The sequence below is a fragment of the Syngnathus typhle genome, linkage group LG4, assembly GCF_033458585.1.
Source record: "Syngnathus typhle isolate RoL2023-S1 ecotype Sweden linkage group LG4, RoL_Styp_1.0, whole genome shotgun sequence".
In the NCBI taxonomy this organism is placed as follows: domain Eukaryota; kingdom Metazoa; phylum Chordata; class Actinopteri; order Syngnathiformes; family Syngnathidae; genus Syngnathus; species Syngnathus typhle.
This window is the reverse complement of record NC_083741.1, coordinates 4,539,811-4,560,000: the sequence shown is the minus strand read 5'-3', so window position 1 is coordinate 4,560,000 and position 20,190 is coordinate 4,539,811. Positions and strand designations below refer to the sequence as shown.

General features: G+C 46.2%; 1 protein-coding gene across 9 annotated transcripts in view; it reads right to left on the bottom strand.

Annotated features, from left to right (window-relative positions):
• pop4 (POP4 homolog, ribonuclease P/MRP subunit) overlaps nt 1-16,602 on the bottom strand; it is a 52,614-nt gene extending 36,012 nt beyond the window's left edge. The window contains exons 1-2 of one of the 9 annotated variants that reach the window (XM_061276096.1): nt 15,965-16,602; nt 13,392-13,447 (exon numbers count right to left, since the gene is read on the bottom strand). In XM_061276096.1, coding sequence (XP_061132080.1) covers nt 13,392-13,447; nt 15,965-16,222 — 314 coding nt within the window. In that variant the 5' untranslated portion in view covers nt 16,223-16,602. Of the gene's footprint in view, nt 1-13,391; nt 13,448-13,525; nt 14,917-15,964 lie in introns of those variants that run through there. The other 8 variants (XM_061276097.1, XM_061276093.1, XM_061276092.1 and 5 more) reach the window with 8 other exon arrangements.
• Between the last annotated feature and the right edge of the window lie 3,588 nt (nt 16,603-20,190).

Here is a 20,190-nt window from a genome sequence, read left to right as displayed (position 1 = left end):
ATAGATAGATAGATAGATAGATAGATAGATAGATAGATAGATAGATAGATAGATAGATAGATAGATAGATAGATAGATAGATAGATAGATAGATAGATAGATAACACCTAAATATATGTATGTATGTATATTAGCATCTATATATGTGTATATATATAGTAGTAGTACATATTATAGGCGGCTCGGTGGCGCACTGGGTAGCACGTCCGCCTCACAGTTAGGAGGGTGCGGGTTCGATTCCACCTCGGGCCCTCCCTGTGTGGAGTTTGCATGTTCTCCCCGGGCCCGCGTGGGTTTTCTCCGGGCACTCCGGTTTCCTCCCACAACCCAAAAACATGCTTGGTAGGCCGATTGAGCACTCCAAATTGTCCCTAGGTGTGAGTGCGAGTGCGTATGGTTGTTTGTCTCTGTGTGCCCTGCGATTGGCTGGCAACCGGTTCAGGGTGTCCCCCGCCTACTGCCCGATGACGGCTGGGATAGGCTCCAGCACGCCCGCGCCCCCCGTCGGGACTAAGCGGTACAGAAAATGGATGGATATATATATATATATATATATATATACATATATATATATATATACACCAGGGGTGTCCAAACTTTTTGCAAGGAGGGCCAGATTTGATAAAGTGAAGTGGCCCGGGGGCCAACAGTTTTTTCGTACATTTTTTAACTACAAAAATGTCATGCAAATACCCACTGTTATAAAACAAATTTCATTGTCACAATTGTCTTTATTTTTCAAATGACAAAATAACCAAATATGAGTCACCGAGGCAGATGTGAACAACTCTAAAAACACAAATTCTGCCTTTCATTCATATCTGAAGAGTCAGATAACATTGAACAAACTGTATGAAATACCTTAAATTTACATGAGTTTAAAATTACTTTTGCCTCATGAACATTTTAAACGGGAGTTATAAGTAATGCAAAGTTGTCTGTTATTATTAAAACTTCAAACTAGTGAATTTTGCTCTCGTCATTTACATTATTTTTCAGAAAATAATAGTTTGTGTCAGGTCTACAGGTCCATAATATCAACAGTCTTAACATGGCCACTTCGTCGCTTGCTTTAGTAATATTTATTTTTGACTCACAGTCCCGTGTGAAGAATCGCTGTTGTGATGCCACTTCAGCTTGGAGCTGTTTCACTTTATCAGCGCGGTCACTCCCTGTTAGCTGGTCGTTTGTGTTCGCATGTTTAGTCTGAAAGTGTCTCTTTACGTTGAAATCCTTAAACAAGGCAACCGTCTCTTTACAAATTAGACAAACACAATTGCCTTGATTTTCAGTGATGTACAGTAATCCCTCGCTACATCACGGTCTGTTTATCGCGGTTTCACTACATCGCAGATTTTTTTCCCAAATTGAAAAAAAGAATTATAAGTCAAAATAAAACTTCTAAATTGAGGAATTATGGCACAAAACCTGCCCACACGCCAGCAGAAGGCAAGGAGTGCCCACACAATTGCAGTGCGTACACTTGTACCTTTTTTTTTAAAAAAAAAAGGTTATTATAATAAGAGTTCTAAAAACATATTTACAGTGTTGTACCTTGTTATAGAAAATTGTTATAATAATAAAAGAGTTCTAAGAACATATTTACAGTATGTACACTTCTACCTTGTGATAAAAAAATGTATAATAATAAAGGTTGTTCTAAAAACATATTTACAGTTTGTGTTAAGAATTCTCCATGTTATTTATGTTATTCAGCCCTGCTTTGATTTGAGGTAGGGTGATTTATTTTAAAGGCCGTTTTCAGGCGATACCACTTCCTTTTTTACGTTCTTGTACATATGTCGGTTACAGTGGTACAGGAGTCATTGGCGATGTAAGTGTGTCTCCTAACAAGAGAAATGAATGATGACATGTGTCTAACGTTTAGGACAATGTAGTATTGGTCCAAATGTTCGTTTAATTTCCTTTAGAGGTCCGTTTGCGCGTGTTAGCACGATCGCGAATTAGCAACTTTCCGCTAACTCGTTAGCCTGCCCAGTACTTCTTCTTTGCTGCGGGCCAATAAAAACTGGACCGCGGGCCGCAGTTGGCCCGCAGGCCGTAGTTTGGACACCACTGACATACACAGACATAAGCATTTTTGTTTAGCGGCATTCAATGTGACTACCGCTGTAGGGTAAAAACTGTTGGCGAATCTGCTAGTCCTTGACCTAATTGATCTGTAGCGTCTGCCTGATGGCAACAGTTCGAAAAGGGAGTGGCCAGGGTGGGAAGTGTCCTTCAGAATGTTCTGTGTTTTTTAGAGACAGCGGGTTCTGTGTAGGTCTTCCAGTGTGGGGAGAGGGCAGCCAATGATCTTCTGTGCTGTGTTGATGACCCCTTGGAGCTTTTCCCTCTGAGCAGCAGTGCAGTTGGAGTACCAAACATATACAGTACGTTAAAGTGCTTTCTATGGAGCAGCGATAGAAGGAGACCAGCAGTCTTTATGTAATGCTGTGCCTCCTCAGCACCCTTAGGAAGTAGAGTCTCTGCTGGGCCTTTTTAAGCAGCTCAGAAGAAGGAGGACACCCTCTCCACACACAGACCCCGTCGATGATAACTGGTGGAATGTTCGTTTTATTTTTCCTCTTAAAATCAATGACCAGTTCTTGGGTTTTAGCCGGGTTTAGGAGCAGATTGTTCTCTCCGCACCACTCCGATAGCTGGACCACTTCGTCCCTGTAGGCAGACTCATCCCCCTTTGAGATGAGCCCCACCACGGTTCTGTTATCCGCAAATTTCACACTGGTTTTGCTGCGGTGGGCGGGGGTGCATGTATGTGTGTAGAGCGTGTAAAGCAGTGGGCTCAGTACGCAGCCCTATGGGGAGCCGGTACAAAGACTGAGAGGTGTGGATGTATGGCTGCGACCCGTCAGGAAGCTCTTAATCCACCTGCAAGTATTATGGAAGTCCCAGGCCCTCCAGTATGTCCACCAGTCTGTGGGGGAGGATGGTGTTAAAAGCAGAGCTAAAGTCCACGAAGAATATCCGCACATAGCTCCCCGGCTGCTCCAGGTGGGACAGTGCAGCGTGGAGGGCTGTAGCTACTGCATCCTCTGTGGATCTATTTGCCCTGTAAGCAAACTGGTGGGGGTCAAAACCTCTGAACAGGAGTGCTGTGATGTGACCCCGTACCAGCTTTTCAAAGCACTTCATGACCACCAGGGTGAGTGCGACTGGCCGCTAGTCATTAAGGCTGGTGATGTGGCGTTTCTTGGGCAGGGGGACTATAGTGGAGGATTTTAAACAGGATGGGACGGGGGACTCGGTAAGGGACTGGTTGAAAATCTTGGTGAAGACTCCAGCCAGCTGATCTGCGCAGTCCTTCAGGACACGCCCAGTGACGCAGTCAGGACCTGCAGCCTTCCTCGAGTTGATGGTCCACAGTGTGCGCCTCACCTCGTGCTCCTTCACTGTGAGGGTGAAGCTGCTGCGGACTGTGGGATGTGATGTGGCCGCTTCAGGTGGCTCGGACTCGAACCGGGCAAAGAAGGTATTGAGGACCTCTGCCAGTGAGGCGTCCCCTTCAGCAGCTCCGATGGTGGTTCTGTAGTTGGTGAGATGCTGGACTCCCTGCCACACCCGCTTGCTGTTGTTGCTGTCCAGGTGAGCCTCAATCCTCTTCTTGTAGGCAAGCTGGGCCTCTCTGATGCCTCTCCTCAGGTTGGCTCTGGCTGTGCTGTAGAGAGCCGCGTCCTCAGACCTGAGGGACAGGGCGGTGTCCCTCTCCTCCAGCAGCCGAAGGACCTCCCGGGTCATCCAGGGCTTCTGGTTGGGGTATATCCGTATAGGTTTGTCCACTGTGACAGTGTCTGTGCAGTGCTTGATATAACACAGAACACTGTCTGTGAACACGTTCAAGTCCCGGTGTTCGAAGATGTCCCAGTTAGTCCTGTCGAAGCAGTCCTGCAACTGCTGAGAGGCGTCATCAGGCCAGGTTTTAACAGTTTTAGTGATGACAGGAGCTGATTTCCTGATGGTGGTATATGCCGGGATTAATAGCAGTGACATATGGTCAGACTGGCCCAGGTGAGGTAGCAGTTTTGCCCTGTAGCCTAGCTTGATGTTGGAGTAGACCTTGTCCAGAGTGTTAACTCCTCTAGTGGCACATTTAACATGCTGGTGGAAACTAGGGAGTGCTGCTTTCAAATCTACATGATTAAAGTCCCCTGCCATGATGTGGACTGCGTCAGGATATCTGCTCAGCTGGGTGCTAATACTGCCATGTAATAGTCCAATAGCTAGCTTAGCATTAGCCTCCGGAGGTATGTAAACAACAGTCGTCATGACTACGGTAAATTCACGAAGGAGGTAAAAGGGCCTGCATTTAATAGTCACATACTCCAGGTCCGAGCAGCAGTGACTGTCTACAGTCACCATATTAGTACACCAGTTGTTATTGACGTACATACAGAGGCCCCCCCCCCCCCCTTGCTCTTGCCGGAGTTCTCAGTCCTGTCATGACGCTGTGTGGTGTAGCCTGCTAGCTCGATAGCAGAGTCCGGTATGAGTGGATGAAGCCAGGTTTCGGTGATCAGTACCATGCAACAGTCCTTCGCGCTCTGGTTCGCAGACATCTGTAGCCTTAGTTCATCCATCTTGTTAGCAAGAGACCTGGCGTTGGTAAGAAACAGGCTAGGGAGCGGTGGTTTGAACGGCCGCTTCCGTAGCCTGGTCAGCGCGCCGGCCCTGCAGCCTCGTTTTTGCCTCCTCTCTCTACGCTGCCTTCGCTTCCTCCCAGCGGGGATGGTGATCCAAGGGGAGCCGGGGCGCCTGCCGGTATGTTTTGCGAGCGGTGAAACTCCGCTGCGACACTCAACTCACAGCCAACACCTATCCTGAGGAGCTCCTGCCGGTTGTAGGTGGTGTATGATCGACATACACTACCGTTCAAAAGTTTGGGGTCACAAAATTGTTTGGGTGACCCCAAACTTTTGAACGGTAGTGTAAATATTATTATAATAAAATATTATGAATTAAATATTATAAATTATATCTTATATTTGTATAAGATTATATATAATCTATGAATATAAGTATACATACATATTATAAGATTTTTTACACAGAAGATTATATATATAATCTATAAATAATTATCTAAATAAATATACCGTTTTTTTCCGTGTATAGTGCGCAAAATTTAACAAATTTATTGTCCTAAAATCTGGGGTGCGCATTATACATGGGTACAAAACATTTTTTAATTTTTTTTTTTTTTTTTCTTTTTTTTTTTTTAAGTCCCAATGATCGTCACACACGTAGGGAGGCAATGGGTCCCATTTTTATAGTCTTTGGTATGGTCTTAACTAGGCTGGATGTAATTTTTTTTGTTGGCGTTGATTTCTCCGACTGCCCGTAAACGCACCACCGCGCTCCGTGCGCGCACAGGACAGCAAACGAGCAGGTGATCAAGCAAGCGTCTGATACGAGAGCATTGCGGTCGCATGGAGCGTGTTTGAAGTGAAGAGCAGAGAAGAAAGGAACAAGGCAAAGTGTTGTGAAATAAAATGCACAGAACGGATGCGCAAGACACGTCAGCTATATAAAGAGCGAGAGTTGTTTTCTTCCTATTAGTTTCAATTCACAGTTTAATTAGCAGTTTCAATCAGCAAATAACAAAATGCGTATTACAGGTAATATTTTATTTCACAACACTTTGCCTTGTTCCTTTGGTCTCTGCTGTTCATCCTAAAACACAAAGGCACTGTTTAAGCAATGCGACAGTGAGCGCCCGGCGCACTGCGGTTGCGCGACCGCACCAAATTAAGCTCCCTGCGCAGTGCGCACTGAGGTCCACTTAAATTTTAGAAAGTACATCAGGACTTTAAAAATATCTTCTAAATTTCAGCGACGGCTCTGTCACAATAATCAACCAGCGCGGTGCAGTTGGGCGGTCGGCGGCGCGCTACGGTTGAGCGTTCTCTCGCGCGCTCTCTCTCTCGCTCTCTCTCGCTCTCGCACACACGCAAACCGGATATCATACGGAGGCCGCCATTACAGATGCGCAGAACGGATGCGCAAGACACGTCAGCTATATAAAGAGCGAGAGTTCAGTTCTCTACCTAAATACGTATTACAGGTAATATTTTATTTCACAACACTTTGCCTTGTTCCTTTCTTCTCTGCTGTTCACTTCAAACACGCTCCATGCGACTGCAATGCTCTCGTATCAGACGCTTGCTCGATCACCTGCTCGTTTGCTGTCCCGTGCGCGCACGGAGCGCGGTGGTGCGTTTACGGGCAGTCGGAGAAATCAACGCCAACAAAAAAAATTACATCCAGCCTAGTTAAGACCATACCAAAGACTATAAAAATGGGACCCATTGCCTCCCTGCGTGTGTGACGATCATTGGGACTTAAAAAAAAAAAAAAAAAAAATTAAATTTTTTTTTTTTAAAAATTCATAAAAATTGGGTGCGTATTATACATGGGTACAAGCTTTTTTCCAGCATCAGCATGCCATTTTTAGGGGTGCGTACTATACATGGGGGCGCACTATACACGGAAAAAAACGGTATACACTACCGTTCAAAAGTTTGGGGTCACCCAAAACTTTTGAACGGTAGTGTACAGTGGGTACAAACACTAACAAAAAACAAACAATGCGTAGATCGGGAGAGCACTGAGCCGCTGCAACTGTGTGCGCTGCCATCTTGATCTTGTATGGATGCCGTTATGGTTTTAATTATATGTCATCGGATTTGCGGCCGCATGTTTTGGACACTCGGCAAAGAGAGGGGCGGAGCTGTCAACTGATCACCACCTGGTGGTGGGTTGGCTTCGATGGTGGGGGAAGATGCCGGTCCGACCTGGCAGACCCAAACGCTCTGTCCCCTGTCAGGAAGAGCTTCAACTACCACCTCCGGCAGAGCTTTTCCCACGTCCCGGGGGGAGGCGGGGACATTGAGTCCGAGTGGACCTTGCTCCATTGTTGAGGCGGCCGACCGGAGCTGTGGCCGTAAGGTCATTGGTGCCTGTCGTGGCGGCAATCCCCGAACCCGCTGGTGGACACCGGCGGTAAGAGATCCCGTCAAGCTGAAGAAGGAGTCCTATCGGGCCGTTTTGGCCAGCGGGACTCCGGAGGCAGCTGACAGGTACCGGATGGCTAAGCGGAACGCGGCTTCGGCGGTTGCTGAGGCAAAAACCCGGGCGTGGGAGGAGTTTGGCGAGGCCATGGAGAATGACTTCCGGACGACTTCGAGGAGATTCTGGTCCACCATCCGGCGACTCAGGAGGGGGAAGCTGTGCAACGTCAACACAGTTTACAGTGAGGATGGCGTGCTGCTGACCTCGACTCAGGACGTCGTGTGTCGGTGGGGAGAATACTTCAAAGACCTCCTCAATTCCACCTACACACCTTCCATTGTGGAAGCAGGGCATTGGGACGCTGAGGCGGACTCTCCAATCTCTGGGGTCGAAGTCACTGAGGTAGTTAAAAAAACTCCTCGGTGGCAAGGCCCCGGGGGTGGATGAGATCCGCCCGGAGTTCTTAAGGGCTCTGGATGTTGTGGGGCTGTCATGGCTGACATGCCTCTACAGCGTTACATGGGCATCGGGGACAGTGCCTTTGGATTGGCAGACTGGGGTGGTGGTCCCCCTCTTTAAGAAGGTGTGTTCCAATTACAGGGGAATTACACTCCTCAGCCTCCCTGGTAAGGTCTATTCAGGGGTGCTGGAGAGGAGGGTCCGTCGGGAGGTCGAACCTCGGATTCAGGAGGAACAGTGTGGCTTTTGTCCTGGCCGTGGAACTGTGGACCAGCTCTTCACCCTCAGCAGGGTCCTAGAGGGTGCATGGGAGTTCGCCCAACCAGTCCACATGTGTTTTGTGGACTTGGAGAAGGCGTTTGACCGTGTCCCTCGAGAGGTTCTGTGGGGGGTGCTTCAGGAGTACGGGGTACCGAGCCAACTGAAGGGCGGTTCGGTCCCTGTCACCGATGCCAGAGTTTGATCCGCATTTCCGGCAGTAAGTCGGATTCGTTCCCAGTGAGGGTTAGACTCTGCCAAGGCTGCCCTTTGTCACCGATTCTGTTCATAATTTTAATGGACAGATTTTCTAGGCGCAGCCAGGGCGTTGAGGGGGTCCGGTTTGGGGACCTCAGCATCATGTCTCTGCTTTTTGCAGACGACGTGGTGCTGTTGGCTTCTTCAGGCTGTGATCTCCAGCTTTCACTGGAGAGGTTCGCAGCCGAGTGTGAACCGGTCGGGATGAGGGTCAGCACCTCCAAATCCGAGTCGACGGTCCTCGATCGGAAAAGGGTGGAATGCCCTCTCCGGATCGGGGATGAGATCCTGCCCCAAGTGGAGGAGTTTAAGTATCTTGGGGTCTTGTTCATGAGTGAGGGGAGGATGGAGCGCGAGATAAACAGGCGGATCGGTGCAGCGTCGGCAGTAATGCGGACTCTGTACCGGTCCGTCGTGGTAAAGAGAGAGCTGAGCCAAAAGGCAAAGCTCTCAATTTACCGGTCGATTTACGCTCTACCCTCACCTATGGTCACGGGCTATGGGTCGTGACCGAAAGAACAAGATCCCGGATACAAGCGGCCAAAATGACTTTTCTCCGCAGGATGTTTGGGCTCTCCCTTAAAGATAGGGTGAGAAGCTCGTTCATCCGGGAGAGACTCGGAGTAGAGTCGCTACTCCTCCACGTTGAGAGGAGCCAGATGAGGTGGCTCGGGCATCTCATCAGGATGCCTCCTGGACGCCTCCCTGGGGAGGTGTTCCGGGCATGTCCCACCGGTAGGAGACCCCGGGGACGACCCAGGTCGCGCTGGAGAGACTATGTCTCTCAGCTGGCCTGGGAACGCCTTGGGATCCCCTGGGATGAGCTGGATGAAGTGGCTGGGGAGAGGGAAGTCTGGGACTCCCTCCTGAAGCTGCTGCCCCGGCGACCCGACCCCGGATAAGCGGAAGAAGATGGATGGATGGATATATACACTACCGTTCAAAAGTTTGGGGTCACAAAATTGTTTGGGTGACCCCAAACTTTTGAACGGTAGTGTATATATTTATTTAGATAATTATTTATAGATTACACACTACCGTTCAAAAGTTTGGGGTCACAAAATTGTTTGGGTGACCCCAAACTTTTGAACGGTAGTGTAAATATTATTATAATAAAATATTATGAATTAAATATTATAAATTATATCTTATATTTGTATAAGATTACCGTTTTTTTCCGTGTATAGTGCGCCCCCATGTATGATACGCACCCTAAAAATGGCATGCTGATGCTGGAAAAAAGCTTGTACCCATGTATAATACGCACCCAATTTTTATGAATTTTTTTTAATTTTTTTTTTTTTAAAGTCCCAATGATCGTCACACACGCAGGGAGGCAATGGGTCCCATTTTTATAGTCTTTGGTATGGTCTTAACTAGGCTGGATGTAATTTTTTTTGTTGGCGTTGATTTCTCCGACTGCCCGTAAACGCACCACCGCGTTCCGTGCGCGCACGGGAAAGAGGCGGCTCTGTATGGGAGAGACGTTGAAGAGGAATAAAAACACCCTTGGAAACCAAAACTTGCCCCTCGTCGTGACTCGGAGCCGCAACAAATGTTTCGGATTTGTGTAGGGTACATTGTGACAGACAGCAAACGAGCAGGTGATCGAGCAAGCGTCTGATACGAGAGCATTGCAGTCGCATGGAGCGTGTTTGAAGTGAACAGCAGAGAAGAAAGGAACAAGACAAAGTGTTGTGAAATAAAATATTACCTGTAATACGGATTTAGGTAGAGAACTGAACTCTCGCTCTTTATATAGCTGACGTGTCTTGCGCATCCGTTCTGCGCATCTGTAATGGCGGCCTCCGTATGATATCCGGTTTGCGTGTGTGCGAGAGCGAGAGAGAGCGAGAGAGAGAGTGCGAGAGAGAACGCTCAACCGTAGCGCGCCGCCGACCGCCCAACTGCACCGCGCTTGTCGCATTATTGTGACAGAGCCGTCGCTGAAATTTAGAAGATATTTTTAAAGTCCTGATGTACCTTCTAAAATTTAAGTGGACCTCAGTGCGCACTGCGCAGGGAGCTTAATTTGGTGCGGTCGCGCAACCGCAGCGCGCCGGGCGCTCACTGTCGCATTGCTTAAAGAGCGCCTTTGTGTTTTAGGATGAACAGCAGAGACCAAAGGAACAAGGCAAAGTGTTGTGAAATAAAATATTACCTGTAATACGCATTTTGTTATTTGCTGATTGAAACTGCTAATTAAACTGTGAATTGAAACTAATAGGAAGAAAACAACTCTCGCTCTTTATATAGCTGACGTGTCTTGCGCATCCGTTCTGTGCATTTTATTTCACAACACTTTGCCTTGTTCCTTTCTTCTCTGCTGTTCACTTCAAACACGCTCCATGCGACCGCAATGCTCTCGTATCAGACAAGGCTTGCTCGATCACCTGCTCGTTTGCCCCTCCACAGGGGCAAAAAAAAATTTAAAAAAAATTAAAAAAAAAAATTTAAAAATTTTTGTACCCATGTATAATGCGCACCCCAGATTTTAGGACAATAAATTAGTTAAATTTTGCGCACTATACACGGAAAAAAACGGTATATATAATCTATGAATATGAGTATACATATATATTAAGATTTTTTACACGGAAGATTATATATATAATCTATAAATAATTATCTAAATAAATATACCGTTTTTTTCCGTGTATAATGCGCCCCCATGTATAATATGCACCCTAAAAATGGCTTGCTGATGCTGGAAAAAAGCCTGTAACCATGTATAATACGCACCCGATTTTTATGAATTTTTTAAAAAATTATTTTTTTATTTTTTTTTAAGTCCCAATGATCGTCACACACGCAGGGAGGCAATGGGTCCCATTTTTATAGTCTTTGGTATGGTCTTAACTAGGCTGGATGTAATTTTTTTTGTTGGCGTTGATTTCTCCGACTGCCCGTAAACGCACCACCGCGCTCCGTGCGCGCATGTGAAAAAGGCGTGCGGACGTGAAAAAGGCGGCTCTGTATGGGAGAGACGTTGAAGAGGAATAAAAACACCCTTGGAAACCAAAACTTGCCCCTCGTCGTGACTCGGAGCCGCAACAAATTTTGGATTTGTGTAGGGTACATTGTGACAGACAGCAAACGAGCAGGTGATCGAGCAAGCCTTGTCTGATACCAGAGCATTGTGTTCGGATGGAGCGTGTTTGAAGTGAACAGCAGAGACGAAAGAAACAAGGCAAAGTGTTGTGAAATAAAATATTACCTGTAATACGCATTTTGTTATTTGCTGATTGCTACTGCTAATTAAACTGTTAATTGAAACTAATAGGAAGAAAACAACTCTCGCTCTTTATATAGCTGACGTGTCTTGCGCATCCGTTCTGCGCATGGGATCCATAGTGCGCATGCGCAGTTATACTGCCTCCACATGACGTCCGGTCCGCGATGAATATTTAAAAACAAACAATATTTGACAATAACACACCATCAAGGATTGCACCATCGCATCAAACGATGTGTCGTCAATTATGAATTTTACTGAGTAAGTGTGTTGGGCAGGATGGCTGAATGCGATGCGCGATTGACAACAAACAAGAAGAAAGGTGATTTCAAGTTTTATTTCGGGGGAGATTTGTCATGTCTCGTCCCCAGTTTTGCTATGTGTCTAGGTTGCCATAGTTTCTGTTCGCGTCGCCCCTCTCTTCCTGTGTCACCTCAATCGATGTAACGTGTTTTATATTTAAGTCCTGTCTGCCCCTCGCTCACCGTCGGATCATTGCATGTGTTACTGTCATGATGTGGTTTCTGTTCCTGTCTTTGGTAATGTCACCCTGTCTTTTTGTTCCACGACTTTGTCGGTCAGTCCTGTTGTTGGTTTTGTTGTACCATGACTTTCTTTATAAAAAAATTAAAAAAAAAAATTTTTTTAAATAAATAATTAAAAAAAATTTGTACCCATGTATAATGCGCACCCCAGATTTTAGGACAATAAATTAGTTAAATTTTGCGCACTATACACGGAAAAAAACGGTATACACTACCGTTCAAAAGTTTGGGGTCACCTAAACAATTTTGTGACCCCAAACTTTTGAACGGTAGTATATATATAATCTTCTGTGTAAAAAATCGTATAATATATATGTATACTTATATTCATAGATTATATATAATCTTATACAAATAAGATATAATTTATAATATTTAATTCATAATATTTTATTATAATAATATTTACACTACCGTTCAAAAGTTTGGGGTCACCCAAACAATTTTGTTACCCCAAACTTTTGAACGGTAGTGTATATATATATATATATATATATATATATATATATATATTAGCACCAAAATCCATTGAAAAACGCCCTGCATGAAATATATATATTAGCACCAAAATCCATTGAAAAACGCCCTGCATGAAAAATCGTGTTAAATATTAATTTGCAAGTCAAGTTACAGTGTGTTCCTACAAAAGTAAAAGTTTGTTTGGAGTCCTGTCAAACAAGATATAAAAGTAGTACCGTATTTTCCGCACTATTAGGCGCACTTAAAAACTTACATTCTACTAAAAAAAACACAGTGCGCCTTATAATGCAGAGCGCCTTATATATGGATCAATTGATGAATTTGTTGATCCATACTGGTTGTACACAGTGCTCTGCCAAAATGTTTCAGTACGTTTTAGTACGACTAGTATATTACAAGGTCGCATCGCTTCCCAACATTACGGCAACTGTAGTCAGGGGGCGTCACCGAATAGCTGTTGTCCCGCGAGGCTATTTCATTTCAAAATAGCCTGCTCCGTTAATGTTTCGAGTAAATTTACGGATTGATATGGAAGGGAAACATAGGTAAGCAGTACCAATGTGTTAGATCAAACTTTAGTCAGTTCGTTTGAGAAACGCGATTGTTTACACTTTGCTGAGGCTCATGGGGGTCTGCGAGCTGAGGCTCATGGGAGTTTGCGGGTGGCTAATGCTATAATAGCTGGTATACGCACAAGGCTATTTCATGTCAAAATAGGCTGCTCTGTTAATGTTTTGAGTAAATTGACGGATTGATATGGAAGGGAAACATAGGTAAGCAGTACCAGTGTTAGATCGAACTTTAGTCAGTTCTGATCATTTTATAGGAGATTGTTTGAGAAACGCGATTGTTTACAGAGGGTTATTGGCTAGTGGATGCATACCGCAACCCTAGTCAACCTCAGTTTGTTGCAGTATAGCTATTATTTTATGTGCCTTTTAAGCCAGTGCGCCCTATATATGCAATAATTTCTAAAATAAAAAATTCATTGAGGGTGCGCCTTATAATCCAGTGCGCCTTTTGGTGCGAAAAATACGGTACTACATTCAGATTTCATAAATGTGTTGTTCTGTGGAAAGACCTTTCTTTCATTCGTCAAAGCAAAAAAAATAATGTGATTGACTCACCTTAACGCCAAGAACTTTTTCAAGGTCATGGGGAATATGGGTGTCCATGGCTGCCTCTGTTTAAAAAAAAGAGTCGTGTAAAAATCTAATTTAGAATTGTAAAGCAATAACATTAACAGAAGCTGGACCATTACATGTCTGGGATGGTGTGAGGACCATAACAGGCTACAACACAAAGTCCAGGCCCTTTGATGGTACAATGGAGTAGGTAAACAAAAAACAGGTTTTTAACAGGTTTGTCAAGCCCTGACCCCGATGCTGCATGTGCTTTCCTGAGACTCGGAGCGGCAACCCTAGCGGCGCGCGCCCTTCGGAGACCCTGTGACCATCAAAAGAGGATTGCCAACATACAGAACCCAGTGAAATCATCCCACTAAAACAAAAACAAAGACCAACAAACAAAAATAAGAATCCAATCCCGAGGACGATTACATGACAGTTTTACAGGTAAACGATCTATTACAACAGAAAGATCTATTCACTGCACTTATAAACCAACAGCAGGGATGACAACGGCAAATGAAAACAACCACTGAAAAGTAGCCAGGTTCTGGGGGCCGCATGCCCCACTTGCCGCAGGGGGCCAGGGGCCTGTGCCCCCCCAATGGGGGCCGCAGTGGGCCGGGGGTCACAGGCCCCCGTTGGGGGCTGCAGGGGCCGCAGGCCCCTATTGGGGGGCCACAGGGCCCGCAAGCCCCTCATTGAGGGCCGCAGGGGGCCAGGGGCAACGCCCCGGAGGGGTCTCAGGGGGGAAAGCTCCCTGGAAACTCCTGGATTTTGGCAATATAGCAACCCCAAAACCATTAATTTCATCACTCAATTTCAACAGTTTTGTTAAAAAAATATTCCTGCTTAGTGGGCTACCAAGATTAATATAATACAGTCAAGCCTCGGTTTTTGACCACAATCCGTTCCAGAAGAAGGTTCGAGAAGTGAATCGGTCGAATTCCGAATCTATTTTCCCATTACAAATAATGGAAAGACTTTTTTTAAGCATTTTTTTCATTTGCGCATTTTTGTCTGATCGCGCAACTGCAGCGCACCGCCGAACGCGCAACCGCAGCGCTTCGCCGACCGCGCAACTGCATCGCGCTGGTTGCATTATTCTGAGAGAGCCGTTGCTGAAATTTAGAAAATATTATTAAACTCCTGATGTACTTTCCAAAATTTAAGTGGACCTCAGTGCGCAGGGAGCTTAATTTAGTCCGATCGCGCAACCCCAGCGCACCGGGCACTCACTGTCGCACTGCTTTAAGCGCGTCTTTGTGTTCCGAGTTGTAAGATGACGCTGCTCTCGAGCCATGCCCGTCTTAAGCAGTTCCTGATCCCGTTCGACTTGTCTATTTCCCTGGCACGATCCTCGTCTTTTTTCTCTAAAACTTTCGCCATGATGGCTAAAACTTTTGCTAATTAGGCAAATGAGTAGGCAAATGATGTGACGAAAGTAGCGCCAAAATGCTGCCGAAAATAAGGCGGCTGTTGTCGCAATACTACTCCTGTTCTGAGTAGCCTCGTTGAGACCTATCCTGAGGAGCCTCTGGGAATAGGTTGTTTTGGTGCGGTCTCTTTAAATGCAAATTAGATATTTCAGACCCCACCCCCTACAGGCTGCCGGTCGTACATATTTGTAGTTTGTTAGCAGAGGTACCTTACAGCGCACAAATTTTTTTTTGATTGATGGAAAGATGTCAACTGCAGAAGGCTTATCCATTAAACCACACATAACATGTAACAAAATAAATTCCCTCATATTATTTATGAACACGTCTTGTAAACAAGAACTGCAGTCGTGTAAGCTAATGCTATCTAACAAATGCATTTAACATATTGTGCTTCTCAAGAATAAAAAAGTGCCTTTGATGAAATTCGTCTGATACAACTACTCAAAATACATCCACAAGAAATAATAACAGAGTGCAAAGCGCTACAAAAGACTGATGCTAATGCTATTAAACCAAGGGCATTATAGACAATAATAAGAAAGTGGAAAATACTGTTTATTATTATAAAGCCATCCCAAGCTAACCGCTTTACTGTGTCCGTCGTTTCCATAGATTGAAGGAGGGGGGGGGGGGGGGAGATGTATTGTGGGAAACAAATAGCCGAAAGAATCGAGTTGTACTCTTCTAATGAGTGACCATGCAAAATTCAGTCCGAAGACCGGGCTGAGACTAAAAACTCTACAATATGTATTTTATGAGCAGTTGTGAGATTATAGTCTTTCAAGGTTCTCATATGCACAGGTAGCATAAACCATGGCCCACAAACTATGCCACAAACTCTCAAGTAGTCCATAATCACAAATAGAAACGGGGATCGGTGTTTTTATTACGCATTTTCACTAAATATGATTGACTTTTTAAAAACATTTTGGACAGAGCCCCCAACTACTGAAAGGCGAACAACTGAGAGTGTTTTCAGGTGTAGGGAATCAGCGTTCGTTCTACAGTGAACGTCTGCACCGTAGGATGGGGGGATAACTCGGAGCTATTCACGGTGAAATCATGGTATTTACCCCAGACTTAATCGCATTAATCTTGGAGCAGACTTCACTAGGCTGCTACGTTACCTACCATCCATTTGTATTTTCTCTTTGGCGTTTGTAAATTTTTCGTCTGTTCTTCACGTGCAGGGGCGTCTTTCTTCGTCCCGTTTTTCTCCTTCTCCTCCTCCTTCTTGTTCTTCGGCCCGATCGGTGACCAAGTAAGGCGCAAAACTCGTAGAAGTGTCCGAGAGGGTTGAACGTGTAAAGCGTAAGTGTGCGAAAACTGTAAACTTTGGACAGTGCGTTTTACGTCATCGATGTGAGCTACCCTGCTGGAACGCGTCATCAAACATGTCAGCAAACAGTGTGCGTACCGGATAAGCCCTGTCAAAATACTCGCAGTACATCCTACGCCCCTCAGCGAAGTGCACACCAGAAAGTAGTGCACTAATGCGTGAGTGGCGCAGGATACAAGCGCACGAAAACTGCGGAATTTGAACAGTGTATGTTACGTCATCGACAGCCGCCATGTTAGATGTGCGATGAGCTACATTGCACAAGCACGAATGGATCGTAACTGCACTAAGACAAAAGACGATGACTTAATGTAACTGTCAAGGTTTCTGACCTCCATTAACTTTTCTTTTCATAACTCTTCTGATGAAACGTCGACTTACAACTAATTGAATAGGGCTCCGGCACACGCGTTGCATTCTGGGATACAGCCATAACACTGGATCGTAGTTCTATTGTAAACAAACCCAGAGATGGAGACAGAGGAGGTAGACAGAAGCACGGTTCGAGCAAGAAAGAAAGAGAAAGACATGTTAAAATCTAAGAAAGAATGTGAAATATACCGGGACATACTACAACCCTGCGAGCATTTTGATGTCAATTAAACTTCTACATTCTGTTTTCTGTGTTTGTCTAATTTGTAAAGAGACGGTTGCCTTGTTTAAGGATTTCAACTTAAAGAGACACTCTCATACTAAACATGCGAACACAAACGACCAGCTAACAGGGAGTGACCGCGCTGATAAAGTGAAGCAGCTCCAAGCTGAAGTGGCATCACAACAGCGATTCTTCACACGGGACTGTGAGTCAAAAATAAATATTACTAAAGCAAGCGACGAAGTGGCCATGTTAAGACTGTTGATGTTATGGACCTGTAGACCTGATACAAACTATTATTTTCTGAAAAATAATGTAAATGACAAGAGCAAAATTCACTAGTTTTAAGTTTTAATAATAACAGACAAGTTTGCATTACCTATAACGTATACTATATCCCGTTTAAGATGTTCATGAGGCAAAAGTAGTTTTAAACTCATGTAAATTTAAGGTATTTCATACAGTTTGTTCAATGTTATCTGACTCTTCGGATATGAATGAAAGGCAGAATTTGTGTTTTTAGAGTTGTTCACATCTGCCTCGGTGACTCATATTTGGTTATTTTGTCATTTGAAAAATAAAGACAATTGTGACAATGAAATTTGTTTTATAACAGTGTGTATTTGCATGACATTTTTGTAGTTAAAAAATGTACGAAAAAACTATTGGCCCCCCTAAAGTTTGGACACCCCTGGTGTAGACAAACTCAAAAAAGGTGTGGAGAGCAGGATGTTATTGCACAGTAATAACTCTGAGACTCTAAGAGTGGTGTGAGTTCATCAGAGCAACAGCCTGGGGGAAGAAGCTGTCTCTGTGTCTGCTGGTTTTGGCGTACCGAGCTCTGTAACGCCGTCCGGAGGGGAGTAGTTCAAACAGACTGCAACTTGGGTGAGAAGGGTCTGTAGAGATGTTCCTTGCACGTTTCCTGGTCCTGGACAGGTACAAGTCTTGGATAGATGGGAGGTTGATTCCAATGATCTTTTCTGCAGTCCTGATTGTCCGTTGCAGTCTGTGCTTTTCTTGTTTGGAGGCCGATCCAAACCAGACAGTGATGGAGGTGCAGAGGACAGACTGGATGATGGCAGTGTAGAAGGTTTTCAGAAGCTCTCGCGGCAGGTTGAACTTCTTGAGCTGTCTCAGGAAGTACAGCCTCTGCTGAGCCTTCTTCCGGACAGAGTCTATGTAGCCGGTCCATTTCAGGTCCCGAGAGATTGTGGTTCCCTGGAACTTGAAGGTGTCTGTGGAGAGAATAGTATTACTGCGGATAGTGAGGGGTAAAAGTGGTGAAGGGTCTCGCCTGAAATCCACTGTCATCTCCACGGTCTTGAGCGGGTTCAGCTCCAGATGGTTTTGGCTGCACCAGTGGACCAGCCGCTCCACCTCCTGTCTGTACCCAGTCTCATCACCGTCCTGGATCAGTCCGATGAGAGTGGTGTCGTCTGCATACTTCAGGAGCTTCACAGGAGAGTCACCTGAGGAGAAATCATTGGTGTAGAGAGAGAAGAGCAGTGGGGAGAGGACGCACCCCTGAGGGGCTCCAGTATTGATGGTCCGGGTGTCAGATGTGATGCCCCCCAGCCTCACACGCTGTCCCCTGTTGGTCAGGAAGCTGGTGATCCACTGACAGGTGGAGGCAGGCACCGCAAGCTTGATGAGCTTCTGTTGGAGGATGTCAGGAGCAATGGTGTTGAACGCCGAGCTGAAGTCCACGAACAGGATCCTGGCGTATGTTCCTGGGGTGTCCAGGTGGTGCAGGATGTAGTGCAGTCCCATGTTGACCGCATCATCCACTGACCTGTTTGCCCGGTAGACAAACTGGAGGGGGTCAAGCAGGGGGCCCGTGACCTCATTCAGGTGCTTCAGCATTAACCTCTCGAAAGATTTCATGACCACAGATGTCAGTGCCACGGGTCTATAGTCATTCAGACCTGTGATGGCGGGCTTCTTGGCCACTGGAACGACGGTGGAGCTCTTGAAGCACGAGGGCACCTCACACAGCTCCAGAGAACGGTTGAAGATCCGTGCAAAGGTGGGCGCCAGCTGCTCAGCGCAGACTTTCAAGCGGGAAGGTGACACGCCGTCTGGGCCCGGTGCCTTCCTGGTCTTTTGTCTCCGGAACATCTGGCGCACTTCCTCCTCGCGGATCTGGAGTGCGGGCGCGGCCCCTGCAAGAGAGAGAGTGGGTGACAACGATGATAGAGGTGTGAACAGAGCAGTTGTGGGGAGAGGTGAGTATGTAGATTGTGCTTGTTTAGCTGGTTAGCAAGCCTTGGGCTCTCCACAGGACAGGGGGGGGTTCGTTTCTTGTAGCCCGTGATGCTCTGCAGACCTTTCTACACTTCTGAGGGATCAGGATTGGCAGAGGTGTCTCTTCAGGTTCTCCCCGTAACACCTCCTGGCTTTCAGTGTGTTTCTGGTCTGCCGGAACAGGTCGCGGTCGCCGCTCCCGTAGGCCTCCTCCTTGACTTTGCGCAGCCTCCTGAGGTTCGGTGTAAACCAAGGTTTGTCGTTGTTGTACGTGCAGTAGGTCTTAGTCTGCACATACAGATCCTCCAAAAACTGATATATGATGTTACAGTGTCAGTGAGTTCATGCAAGTCTGAAGTTGCAGCTTTGAAAACTCCCCAATCGGTGCAGTCAAAGCAGGCTTGGAAGTCCTGCCTTGACTCCACTGTCCACTTCCTCACAGTCCTCACCACAGGCTTAGAAGTTTTTAGTTTCTGCCTGTAGGCCGGGATCAGATGAACTAGACAGTGGTCCGAGAGTCCTAAAGCTGCACGAGCCGCAGAGTGGTATGCATTCTTGATCACGGTGTAGCAGTGGTCCAGAGTCTGTGCCCCTCTGGTGGGATACGTTACGTGCTGTCTGTATCTGGGGAGTTCGTTTGCGAGGTTCGCCCTGTTGAGATCACCCAGAACAATGATTAGTGAATTTGGTAGAAGTTTCTCCATGTCTGTAACCTGGGTAGCGAGCATCTGCGTGGCTTCACTCGCACGTGCGTGTGGTGGAATGTAAACAGCCGCCATGACGACCGAGGAGAACTCCCGTGGTGAATAGAACGGCCGCCAGTTTATGAAAAGTGTTTCTAGGAGAGGGCTGCAAAACTCTTTCAACACCGTGACATCAGTACACCAACGTTCATTAATGTAGAAACAGAGACCACCTCCCTTTGATTTTCCGGAGAGCTCCGCGCTGCGATCTGCACAGGTTAGCCGGAACCCCGCTAGCCCGTGGTGGGGGGTTCGTTCGCTGACCCACGTTTCCACAAAGCACAGCGCGACGAATCTGCTGAAGTCCGTGTTCCTTGAAGTGAGGAGCAGCCGTTCGTCCATCTTGTTCGCCAGGGAGCGGATGAATTGACGGTAGGGCAGAACGGAACCCTCTCTGCCTCAGCCTTACGAGTGCTCCGGCTCGCTTTCCGCG